Genomic DNA, 13,064 nt, shown 5'->3' with positions numbered 1-13,064 from the left:
AAGTGAATTAGAAGATGGGGGGTGGGGTAGGGTAAGGTAGAAAGATTATGCAGGGTGTTGTAAGATTCCTCATTTAGATTCTGTAGCTGAAATGGCCCTGAGTGAGTAATCACTGCAATTTCATCATGAAAGCCCTGTTAACTAAGGTCAGGGAATCTGGCCAGCTATAGCTGACTCAGCATCTCTTGACTGGCTGGGTCATATTAAAACATCTCCTAATCCAGTCCTGAGCTGTTTCTGCTAGATAGACTTAGTCTGATCTTCATAAATTGTGAAACAAGATTTCGGAGAACTGATTACAAGAGAGTGACCTTTCCATAGAAGAGGGGAATCAACAGTTTTCTCTTTCTTCTTTTTCAACAGATGAAAGATGCTATTTCCCTCTTTTCTCTAAGAGCATGAAAAAGAAATTATGGTCAATGCTGCTAAAACTCAACGAAACAAAACAAGTGGCTGTTCCCTTGTTAATTCAGCCCCTGGAGTCATCTCAGAAAACCTAACTTTACAAGCAGTATGATTGGAGGTTGGTTCTAGAATTGGAAAATACTTATAAGTCATCTAATTTGACCCTTCCAACCATCAAGCTCATAAAGTTTGGAGAGTTCCATATATATGTATATTATCAGAGGCAGCTAGGTGGTAAAGCAATGGACCTTGAGTCAGGAAGATTCAGCCTATCTCAGACTCTTACTAGCTGTGTGAATCTTGAAAAGTCATTTAACCTCTGCCTCAGTTTCTTCATCTGCAAAATGGGGATAAATTACAGCACCTATTTGCCAAGCTTGTTGTGTTACGGAATGTTAAGGGGTCCCCTGAACTTTTCTTTTTGAGAAAAGTTTTTTTTTGTTTTTTTTTCTTTTTCAGAAACACTGGACCCAGAGTATGCAAGGAGGCCCTGAATGTGTCAAGGACAAAGTCACTCTGCCCCCAGATGACATAATCTGTTGTTTGCATTCCAAACTGGACTCACTGTGTGTCCTTGGGAGTTGACAGGCACCAGCCAGTCTGCACTAGGCTGTGAAACTTCTTGTGCAGCTGGGACCTTCATAGATAAGCAGACCCTCCTATCTTCATGGTCTAGCAGCAGTTCCGAAGAGTGCCACTTTTGCCATGGCCTTACTCCTCCCCTTCAGGAGGGGTTTTGTCCTTTTGCCACCTTTACTGCACCCTTCCCATCCCATGACACACCCCTTTGGGTGGAGATTTGTGTTTCCTCCTCCTTCCTTTGTTGTATTGTTATAAATATGCACATTTATGAATGGATTGTGAATTCTTTGGGTTCCACATGCATGTTCATTCCTCTTGTAATAAAACTGGTTTTCACATGAGTGTTGTGAAGTTATGATTGCCTGTTGACAGTTGTGAGGATTAATGAGATAATATTTGTAAAATATTTTGCAAACTTTAAAGTGACATACAAATGATAGCTATTATTACCATAAATGCAATGATTGAATACAAGTAGTTTTCTTATATCACCTTAACATTATTAATTTCTTATGGTTCCATGTGCCTTCAACTTCATTACTTGCACAGAGTTTAGGGACCCTGCTTTAAATCACCTTAAAAAAGGCAAATCAAAACAATAGGTTTAGGAGTCCACAAGACTGCATTTTCCTTACTGTCCTGACTAGGCTCCATTCTGATGCCTCAAGGGGTATGACAATGATTGGTTCTTGAAGACTATGCCAGCAGATTTCAAGTGATGGTACTTTCCACAAAGCTAGAAAAGCTCTGAGCCCAGCAATGCCGGTCATTTGAAGAGCAATCAAGCTAAGCACGAAACGGCTTATCACCAGCTTGCCCATTAGGTGATTAATCTTTTCAACCACAATACAAGAGATCATCTATTAAGGCATAGAGAGTTTGCAGTCTGCATTGGTGGGGACAGTACACACATCAACAAAATCCTATGATGATGGAGGTGTTGAAGGAAGCCCAAGATAGTACAATGTAATGGAAAAAGTGTTTTAATGGGACTTGGAAGACTTCAATTCTTATCCAGCTCCTACCATTTACTAGCCATGTGACCTATAAGACTCCTCTATAATTGAAGAGCATATCTTTAAACTGTTATGGGTTATTATTTCCAATTACAATTGATGACAAAAATAGAAATGAAGACCCTCTGGAGCAATGAATGCAAATTCTTTCTTTTAGCTTTCTCAGCCTCTTGTTGCTCTGAGATATCAGGGTGGTAAATGAATGAGACTAGAAGATAGAACTCCAAGATGGCAGGATTTCGACTTTCAATGGTATAGGGAACTCCCAGATGAGGATATTCCCTCTATCAATTCCAATTGGCACATTCTCTGCAGCTTCTTACAGTTGTAGGAATTCTTAGTTTCTCTTAGAAGTTTAGTTTAGGTTCTTAGAAACTCTCTTAGTCTTAGAGAGCTTCCTTGAATACAGAACTTAAGGACCCAGTGTGAAGCAGAGTAAGTGATATTTGCTCAGGGTCCCACTTCCAGTACATTTCAGAAGCAGGACTTGACCCCAGGTATTCCCAGCTTCAAGGTCAGCTCTCTTATCTCCTTACTTACTATGTCTTGTTGCTTCTCATAATGGCAGGAGCCAGGTTTCCTTCTCTATATCTCCTACAAGGCCTATTTCTGTTCCTTTCAAGTGAAAAGGAACTTAGTTTTTATAGATTTAGGGCTGAAAGGCACCTCTGAGGACATTTGGTAAACTGCCTTTTCCTCCTCTCCCAGCTTTACAGATGAGGAAACTGAAGCTGAAGGAATTAAGTGACTTGCCCAAGGTCACACAAATACTAGGTAGTAGTATTGGAATTTGAACCTAAGTGATGGCAAACTTGTTCTAATAAAGTGCTTGTTGAATGAATGAACTTCAGTTTCCTTATATGTAAAACAAAGATACAGCACAGTATCTTAGGAACTCGATAAATATTTGGTGAAGGAACATCTGCCTTGCTTAACTCACAGGATAGGTGTGGGAATAAAATGAAATAATGTGAATAATTAGACAACATGCATTTTAAACTGTCAAAACACTCTTTGTATATAAGGCATAATTATTATCTAGCCTGCTGGGAAACTCATTTCCCAGTGGAGCATTCACTAAGCGTGAGAAGGGCTATTACCAGGGGCTTGATCCCATTTCAGAATAGTGAGAAAAGATCCAAGTTTAGAAGTCAGAGAATATTCTCACAAATACTTTGGGCATATCTTTATTGAAACCCTAAAAGAGTATTTAATCGGCACACACATAATAAGATCTCCACTTAAACCATAATTTAAATAAACAACAAAAGTACAGGTAGAGCTAATAGTGGAGGCTGGATCATTGCACACACAATCTTCCCTCACTCGGAACACAAAAGCAGTTTCCAATCCAGTTGACTAGACACAAAAGTAAGTGGGAGCGTAAGGCCCAATTTCTTTGTTTGCATGCACCTGCTGATGCTGAGCTCTCTTCTCTATTCCTTGTCCTATTTTGAAAAGAGAGCCCTGTCCTTCAAGGGGGAAACAGTGGGCATGCAAACAAAGATGGTTTAAGGTTAAAGGCATTTCACAGAATGCAAATGATAATCACATATTTCACAAACAGAACAGAGTGGAACCTTGACTCGGTTATCGTTTCAGAAACGCATGTACAGTGGTAAAGGTGGTGTTGATTGCTTCGTGGTTGCTGTTAGGTTGTTGCTTTTATTTGTTATACTTCGGCACAGTCAAGTATTTTACATGGTAGCTCCACAGTCAGGAAGAAAGCCATTGAGTGCCTTGGAAGAGAAGAGCATCAAATTCTTCATCAGCAGGTAAGAGCCTTTTTTTTTTTAAAACTACTTCTCCCTGAATTTTCCCAAGTTGCCACCTGGTGCTGGTTCCATAGGCCTGAAATGCAGACAGTGCCAGGTTGTTTTGCCACTGCCTTGCCAACGTAAAATGTCTGTTTGGCTCAGAAATGCTAAGATACTCAGCTCATGCTCTCTTAGGTCTTACTCCTTCCTTTTTGCTATTGCTAATTTCCCCCAAACCCAAATTACCCTTGGGCACACTACTCTTGAGCCCAATACTTCAACACTTAGTCTGATTTCTGAATCAAATGTTGAGAGTACCACAGTCATTCCAGGACTATACAGATTTGTCCTCAAAGACAGTGTTGCACACATTCCACGGTATCCTTTTTCTTCTTCTGTATGTTCTTCACATTAAGGTAACATTGTTGTTATAAAATAAGGCTCTGGCTAAATACTTCTTAAGAAGGAAATTCCTGGAAAAACCTGTCATCTTTTACATCTTTTCTCTTAAGGCTATGATTGCAATTCCGGAGATACATAGGAAAAGTTTCTAAATTCTTCCTGGTTAATCATAGGAAGATGTCCCTCATCAATTGGAGTTAAAACTGGCTCTTCTCTTATGAAGTCAGGATCAAAATTACTGACATCTTCTCGGGATTTCTGTGAAACAAAAAGAGAACAAAGATGAGATTTTATGAACTTGAGACCTGAATCATCTTGCATTAGACTGGGCACATCCCAGAAATTTCAAAGAATGGCTTTAGAACTCTCATTTGACAATTTTATCATTATAGCAGTGCATAATTATGATTAATACTCAAAATGCTTTTCAGCAGTGCTACAGAACACTGTGTTTTCAATGCCTTTAAATCCATTAAGTTATGAATCCCATGAAAATCTTACTGAGTAGGTCAATGTTAGGTACCGAGGTTAAGGAACTTCAGCAGTCACAAAGATCAAATCTGCCAAGCCTTTGCTTAGTTTTTAATGCTCTGAACTATTTCTTCACACAAACAATAAAAATAAACACTGTGTGAGCGTAAAAAGAGGGACTTTGTATTTAAACTGTGAATTTCTCCCAATGTTTAGGATAGTGAAGAAACATAACAGGAAATGAATGCTTATTGTTGAAAGCCTTCATTGTAAGGCTAAGGGTAGGAAATAATTACCTACTGTCTTATTAATTGGCTGGCTCTCTACTCACTGTGCCATGCTGCCATGTACATATTCCTGGCAGAGGTACACTCTTTACAGTAAATGGAAGACAAAAGATATTTAGCTTTTCTTGACTGGCTCCTTCTCTGCAATACATGAGGCTACTAGAGATGAAACTAGATGCATATTTTATATTTTTGGAAAGATTTCACACAATATAGACAGAGGTGGTGCTAGAGTTTTTGATAAACCTTGTGTGTGTGTGTGTGTGTGTGTGTGTGTGTGTGTGTGTGTGTGTGTGTGTGTAGAGGTCAAGATACTGCCATCCTTTTTCTCCTTTCTTCTCCAGTGCCCTCTTCCTCCAAATCTCGGCCCTATTCTTTGCCCTGCTCCCCTCTCCTCACCATGCCAGCTAGCTCCTGAGCTTACCACAAATTTAACAGCTGACTCCCTGAGAGCAAAACCCTGGACAGTTGTGCATGGGGCACCAAGGGTAGAGCTGTCCATATAGAGCACTTTCCCTGCCACTAGTTCCTGAGTTCTCAAGTTAAAATTATGATCTCTCTAATTTAAAAAGCCAGAGTCAAAATTAAGAGAACAAAGTTTAATATTTTTTTCTATTTTCCATAGGGACTTTGGAAAGCTACAGAGCCTTCAGTTGTCAGGAAACACAAGGAAATTCTTGTACCAAGACTAAACTAGTCATTATCCTAACCATAGAACCCCTTGGGAAGTGTGTGGGTCTTGGATTTGGGAGAATCTCAGAACAAGCAGAACTCAGGGAGATTTCACCTTGAATTTGAGGAGCATGAAGAATGTGGAAAGGCAAAAAGAAAGGACGTATAAGCAATAAACACTAAATGACTTGGACATCTAGAGTGAACACCTACCATGCAAGGGAATTGTAACATCAGGTGTGAAAGCTACACTATAAATGGTGAGCTAGACTGGAGCATCCTACCTGTATGACTTCTGGAGAAAGTTTTGAGGCTTAATTAATGGACAAAGTGAGACTTTTCTCATATTGTCCTTGGACACTTACGATTCTGGGTCTGAAGGGTGGTTCTAGTTGGCGCTGGTTCAGCTGGACCCAGTCAATTTCCTTAAAGAATGGATGTCTCAAGATGGTATGCTCGCCACCTTGAGTCACACTTCCCAACCGCATGTTGGGGTTCTTGGTCATGAACTAAAAGAGCAAGAGAGAGAGAAGAGGTCAATTTATACACATTCTATGTGTTATAGATAGAAATATGGTGGCAATAGCAGAAAGGTCTACGAGAATCTTTCTGGTGGTTCTTATTTCGCCGGCTGCATTTTCCACCTATATTACACTGGGGCAGAAAACGCTTGGCACAAGTCATTCTTTAAAAGTAGAAACACATCTGTAACCATAGTCCTTACCACTTCCATTTCAGGCGGTCTGAGTCACCATAAAACTAAAAGAAAGTTGGAGTGTCCAGTCCTCAATTTTGTAAACATTATTTTGTTTACCTCTCTAAGAAGAGAAACTCTTTTTAAAAACTGCCTTTCTCATGTTGTAGCTCCAGATGGGAGTCTCATTTGGGAATGGAACTCCTTTTTGGACCCGTTGCCTACTCTTCTGAGAAAAGTGAAATACTTGCCTTTCTTTTTCCTACCGTGATGTAACCACAGAGAGAAACAGGTCTTTGTTTTGCATAGAGTAAGTTGGTTGTGAAAAACTTAAATAAAATAGAGTATTCTGACTCAGGAGAGCCAAGTTGTCCTCCTTTAAAAGAAAGATACTATAGTTTTAGGTGGAAAACTTCTTATAAAATACTTTCCATTTGGGATTCTGGATTTCATGACCTTGCCTCAGTTATTATACAGATAAAAAAGCAAAAGGAACATTCCTTCACATTTTAAGCACTAAGTGGTTTTACATTTGTAAGTTGGATATCTTATATACAAGCCTTTTTAATTACAGTCACATATGGATTTTGGGCATCCTTCCCCAATACAGATTTTCTACTAAGATGAAAGGAATTAAATTCTGTTCCTCAAAGTGGCCAGCAAGGACATTTACTTATTTCCTGCCCCACCTAGTCCAGGATCATTGACTTTTCATGTGTAAAATGTGATTTTTCAACTATAAAGTGACTAAACCAAGACTTTATAATTGTTTTCCCCTTTCAAGTAAGAGGAAAACCCTTTTAGATTAATTACTTTTAAAAAAACAAACAGAAGTGTTCCTTAAATGCAGACAAATTAATCCCTCTCTATTTAATTTGAGATTACAAAACAAAATTTTATTCCATGTTTAGAGAAATGATTCCTGACTGAACTCAACCATGGCTGAATGTTCAGAAAACTTCTTTAAGGTCAGTTCAGTCAGTCAATAAGCCTCTATTAAATACCTACTAGGTGCTGGGTACTGTGCTAAGATTAAGAGACATCAAGTCTAGATAACGCCACAGCAGATGCCTGAAGCTGTGAAGACTCTTGCTTCGCTTCCATTGGAAAATGATAATTTAGGAAAGAGAGAGGGAGAATGGGAGACACTTCAAAAAACTCTAAGCAAATCTGAAAGGAAGAATCTTGGACAGAATGTTAGAAACCTTCAAAGAGGAGCTAATAAAGAAAGTTATTGATTGAGCTTAATGGCTTCTCCCTCCCAAGGGCAAGAAAACAAAAGTCATAGGTGGAGGTACATTAAAGATGGGACGAAACATAAATGCCAAGACCGTGAATCACAGGATATTCTGACTGGGGCATTCAGAAATTTATCAAGCAATTAAACTCTAGTTAAACATAGATTAAGGAAAGAAATCTCTTATAGTCAAATTTAGTCTAGCAGGAGTTCTGAATGCATACTGGTTTGAGTTTCATGAAAGCTAGATCATGCTTGCCTCGTTTGAGAGGACAGTGAGACAATTGTTATAAGATGGAAAAGTAAAATAAAAATTTGGTGGAAAAAAAATCCAATAGATCTTTTCTTTCTTCAGAAAGCACACCTAGAGAAAATTCCCAGTAGAATAGCTTTCATTTCTGAAGCTCACTAACAAAGAAAGATCCAAAAACTCAGCATATGGGGAAAGGAAACACTCGCAGATGGCTTATTTGAACTTCTTAGGCCTGCCAATTAGGGCTGGTAATTATGCAAGAAGAGGGTGCCCTGTGAGAGTTAGGGTGCCACTTGTTCTTTATATCAGATGTTTCTAAAAACATTATACTATCCTGGAGTGACCAGAAGTTCTCATTTTCGAAAGGCTGTTTCTCTCCCTCTCCCTACCTGTTTAATCCACTCCCACTGCATTTGTCTTTTTTTTTTTTTTTTTTTTTGGGTGAGGGGAGGGTATTAAATTCTCTGAGTTTAGCAGATGGGAGCTGTTCCTCGGTAGAGATTCTAGGAGTGGTTGGTTGCAGCTGTTCCTTCTTCCCCACAAAGGTTTTGAGAGTTACAGGTAGCCTAGCTCTAAGATCGCAAGAAAATGTCGCTTTTGTTTTTTGAGAAGCAGCTTTGGATAGGGTTCTATGGGAAAACATGGCATCTGTGGCTTGTTGCTTCAGAGAGAGACAGAATTGGTATTTCACTAGATTAATACTTTTCCTTAGTGTTCTAAGAAGTTCTTCTGGGTGACCAATACACACACAGACACATTCCCCACCCCAACCCCCACGCAATTTTGCAAATCCGAAGAGGTTACTTTTAGATCTGATCTCCTTGAGAGCAGGGGCTATCTTTTGCCTGTCTTTGTATCCCCAAATGATTAGCAGTGTGCCTGGCAGGCTCATAGTAGAAATTTAATAAATTTTTTTGACTGACTGATTATTACCATGGATTTTTTTTTTTAATGTCAAGGTAAATGTGTTTCTATGATTCAAGGTAATCTCAACTCTTCACTCATCCTTCCCAAATTCATCCATTAAACAAATTTCAATTTAGAATATTTATTAAATGTATACTATATGCAGAATATTTTGCTAAATTTTGGGAGAAATTACATAAAACATGGCCTCTGATCTCAAATGTTTACTGATTGCCAAGCAGGTACATGGTATGGTGGTAAGAATATATATGGTGACAAGAATATCTGATTTGGAATCAGAGAACCTGGATTCAAAGTCTGCTTGCTACTTGTGTGACCTTGGGTAAGTCACTTAAGTCAAGTTAACAAAACTTATGTGCTAGACACTGTGCTAAATGTGGGGCATACAAAGAAAGGTAAAATTAGTTGCTATGCTCAGGGAGTTCATAGTTTAAGGGAGGAGATAACATGTAAACAACTATGCACAAACAAGACACATACAGGACAACTTAGAAAAAAAATCATCAGAGGGAAGGCTTTTAGTGAGTAAGACTTAGTTTTATGCATTTTTGTATCACCTCAAAGCTTTTAGTAATGGTGGCTTACTTGCTATCCACATGACCTTAGGCAATTCCCTATACCTCTCCGAGCCTGTTAGTTTTTGTTTTTTGTTGGGTTTTTTTTTTTTCATTTATGAAATGAAGAGATTGACCTAGCTATTAGATAGAAATCATAGGATCATAGGTTCCTAGATTTAGGTCTGAAAGAGATCCTAGAATCTGTCTAGATCATCCCCCCTTAGCTTTCCTGATAAAGAAACTGAGGCCCAGAGCCCCCTAATACTTGCAGGATCAAATATAAAATCCTCTTTTTGACTTTTAAAGCCCTTCATAAGCTTGGCCCATTTTGCCTTTACAGTCTTCTTACATCTTACTCCCCTCCACAGACTTTACAATCCAGTGACACTGACCTCCTGTGTGTTCCTCCCACAAGATACTCCATCTCTCCACTCTGAATTTTTACTGGCTGTTTTCCACGTCTGAAATTCTCTCTTTCCTCACCTTTAACCTCCTGACTTCCCCGGCTTCCTTTACTTAAATCCACTTTCTTCAAAAAGCTTTTTCTGATCTACCTTAATGCTAATGCCTTCCCTCTGATGATTTTTTTCTAAGTTGTCCTGTATGTGTCTTGTGCAAATTCATCAGCCTCACTTTCTCCTCCAGAGCCATCTGGGTCCACTGGCAAGATATAGATCAGGACAACTGGAGATGGCCCTGATGCAGTGGGAGACTTTAGTTCTCATTTTGACCGAAGCAACACCCATTCAGTGATTAAGACTATGTAGGAAATAGCCAAGGAATGGCACTTTTGCCTAATAAAAAAATCAATCTGCCAGGGGAAGACCCTCAAGGTTTGGGGCCAAAAGAGAAACAATTACTATGTACATCCACTCTGAGCCACCATGGCCCAAACAATGACCACTGAGTGGGGCTTGGGCTAGGACTTATTGTTGACCAGTCAATGAGACAGTATATAGAATGAAGGCAAGAAAGGACAGGCTATTTTCAAAGAACTGCAAGAATTTGGTTCATCTGAAACCTAGTGCATGAAATAGTAAATAGATTAATTGGGAAATGTTGATTGGGGTCAGACAGACATTGAATGTCAAAGGAAAGACTCTCAATTTTATTTACTGGTAGCAGTGAACCCCTGAAAGTTTTTCAGCAGGGTAGTGACACAATTTGAGAAGTGCTTTATGGAGGGGCAGCATTTTAAACTGGAAAGAACAGTGGACTCAAGTCAGAAGACCTGGGTTCTAGTCTCAGCTCTTCCACTAACTAGATAAGAAAGTTATTTAATTTCTCCGGACTCTGGTTTACTTATCTGTAAAATAAAGAAGAGACCATAGAGGTCACTGAGTCCAAACTCCTCATTTCAGAGATAAAGAAACTTAGCCTCAAAGCGGAGGGGAGGAAGAGGAGAGGGAAGGAAGATAAAGTATTTTTCCCAAGGTAATTTGAACCTATGTCCTCTGATTCCAGATCCAATATATTATAACATATACTATCCTTTCCAACCTTAAATTTCTATTATTCCTCTAAGATTATCCTGGATAGCACAATGGATAATATACTGGACCTGAAGTTAGAAAGACTTGGGTTCAAATCAAGCCTCAGACATTCACTAGCTCTGTGACCTCGAGCAAGTCATGCAACCTCTGTCTCAGTTTCGTCATCTGTAAAATAGGGATAATAATAGCACCTACCTTCCAGGGTTGTTCTGAGGCTAAAAACACAGAATATGTAAAGTCCTTTGAAACTTTAAAGCATTGTATGAATATTAGCTATCAATAGCAGCAGCATCAATCTATATGATGGATCAGACAGGGGAAGAGAATGGAAACAAAGGAGTCCATTACAAGAATGATATAGAGTGGGTAGAATCCTGGACTTAGAACCAGGAAGATGGAGGCTTGAATTTGTCTTTGACCCATTAGAGCTGTGTGACTCTGGGAAAGTCACTTAACCTTTCTGAGTTTCAGACACCTTGATTATGAAGTACAGATAATAATACCCATGATACCTGCCTTAGATAGTTGTTACGAAACTCAAATGAGATAATAGAAAGCATTTTTCAAACCATAAGTTACTGTAAAAACATTATCACCACCGTCATCATCATTAGTAGTAGCAGAAGAAATGTAAAGGAGGAGTTATTGGCAAGACCTATTAACTGGCTATACAAAAACCAGAAGATGAGTTTAAGATTTCATTCTGGGTGACTGGTAGGATAATGGCTCCATTAACAAAAACATAGTATATAAAAACACGGACTAGGTTTGGAGAAGAAGATGATGAGTTTGGTTTGGTGACATGGTGTATTTGAAGTGTTGATGGCACAACAGGTAGATGTCTAATAGGTAGTTGGCATAGCTTTGAAGGTTAAGAGAGATGCTAGAATTAGATAAATACATTTGGGAGAGAGCTGAATGGAGGTGATGAATAAAGTTCTGGGAGTGGATGGAATTGTCAAGAGAATGCTAAAATAGAGCCTAGGTAACAACTATATTTAGGGGCAAGAGAACGAGAAACCAGATTGAGAGCTGAAGTCTTCAGAGGTCATCGAGTTCAAGCCCATCAATCTAAAGATGAGGAAATTAATGCTCAGAGTAAACTGACTTGTCTAAGATCCCATAGAGTCAGAAATGATGGTTAAGATGGATGTGGGTGCAGTTAGAGACTGAGTAGTCAGAGGTAGGAGTCAACTCAGGATAGTATAGTGTTAAGGCAAAGAAAAGAATTTCTAGGAGGAAAGATGGTTAGCAGTGCCAGATCTTCAGGACTGAGGTCAGGAAGTATGAAGACGGATATAATGTCTTTGGAATTGTTGACTGGGATATTATTGGTTATTTCTAAGAGCAATGATTCAGTAGAGTGGGGAGGGAAGCTTGGTTGTAAGGCATTGAATGAATGAGTGTTAAAGAAGAGGATGTGGTAGATGGAGACTATACCTACCTACTACTAAACAAGGAAAGAAACGAGAAATGGTGGCTTAAAGCAATACTAGAGTCAAGAAAAGGAATTCTTTTTGGTCTTTGTTTTTAGGTTAGTGGAGACTTCAGCATGTTTGTAAGTAGAGAGGAAGCAACCAGTAGAGAAGGAGAGATTGACAATGCTAGAGAGGAAAGGATAACTGATGGAGTAAAGTCCTAGAGGAGATAGAGTCCTAGAGGAGACAAGAACAGAGGCAGAGATTATCCTTGGGGAAGGGGAGGAATACTTTACGTAGCAACATATATTTATTGAGTATTTAGTCTGGATAAGGCTTTGCGGGTAACACAAAGATGAGCAAGGCACAATTCCCACTCTAAAAGGATTTATGATCTAGGAAGATGTGAAGTAGAAGCATGGGGCAGGACTAGGAGGTAAAGAGAGAATAAGAGAAGTAGACAACACATGGTGCAAGGTAGAATATGGTACATTACAAGGGAGGTACCAACCAATACTACAAGGTATAAACACAGTACTCAGGATATAGAAAGACCTGAACCATTGCTGGGGGTGAGATGGAGTGCTGATGAGGATTAGGGAGCACTTTCTGTAGGAAGTGGCATTTGATCAGAGGAGCTACTGACGGGTTTTGAATAAAGGGAAACTGAAAGAGAAGAGGTCAGGTTATCTGCTGAGAGTAAGGCAGGTATGATTAGGATTAGAGATTTGAAGAGAACGGAAAATTTTGAAACAGCTGCTGTGGGGAATGCCACAGGGAATCAACTAGATGAATTATGAAACAGGTTGACAGATCCAGGTGAGTTCAGATACCATGAATTTGCGGTAGAAAAAAATGAGCATCATCACATCACTTTCTTCAGGAATACTTCC

At 39.2% G+C, this 13,064-nt stretch overlaps 1 protein-coding gene across 1 annotated transcript in view; it reads right to left on the bottom strand.

The window, feature by feature from the left end:
* Positions 1–3,164: 3,164 nt before the first annotated feature.
* PRKCH (protein kinase C eta) overlaps positions 3,165–13,064 on the bottom strand; it is a 221,872-nt gene continuing 211,972 nt past the window's right edge. Inside the window, exons 12-13 of the mRNA XM_027842860.1 lie at positions 5,958–6,101; positions 3,165–4,420 (exon numbers count right to left, since the gene is read on the bottom strand). Coding sequence (XP_027698661.1) covers positions 4,274–4,420; positions 5,958–6,101 — 291 coding nt within the window. The 3' untranslated portion in view covers positions 3,165–4,273. The remainder of the gene's footprint in view (positions 4,421–5,957; positions 6,102–13,064) is intronic.

This window comes from Vombatus ursinus, unplaced genomic scaffold, assembly GCF_900497805.2.
Source record: "Vombatus ursinus unplaced genomic scaffold, bare-nosed wombat genome assembly UNPS02014893.1, whole genome shotgun sequence".
In the NCBI taxonomy this organism is placed as follows: Eukaryota; Metazoa; Chordata; class Mammalia; order Diprotodontia; family Vombatidae; genus Vombatus; species Vombatus ursinus.
Note: the sequence above shows the minus strand (reverse complement) of the source record. Positions and strands in the feature narration are given on the sequence as shown.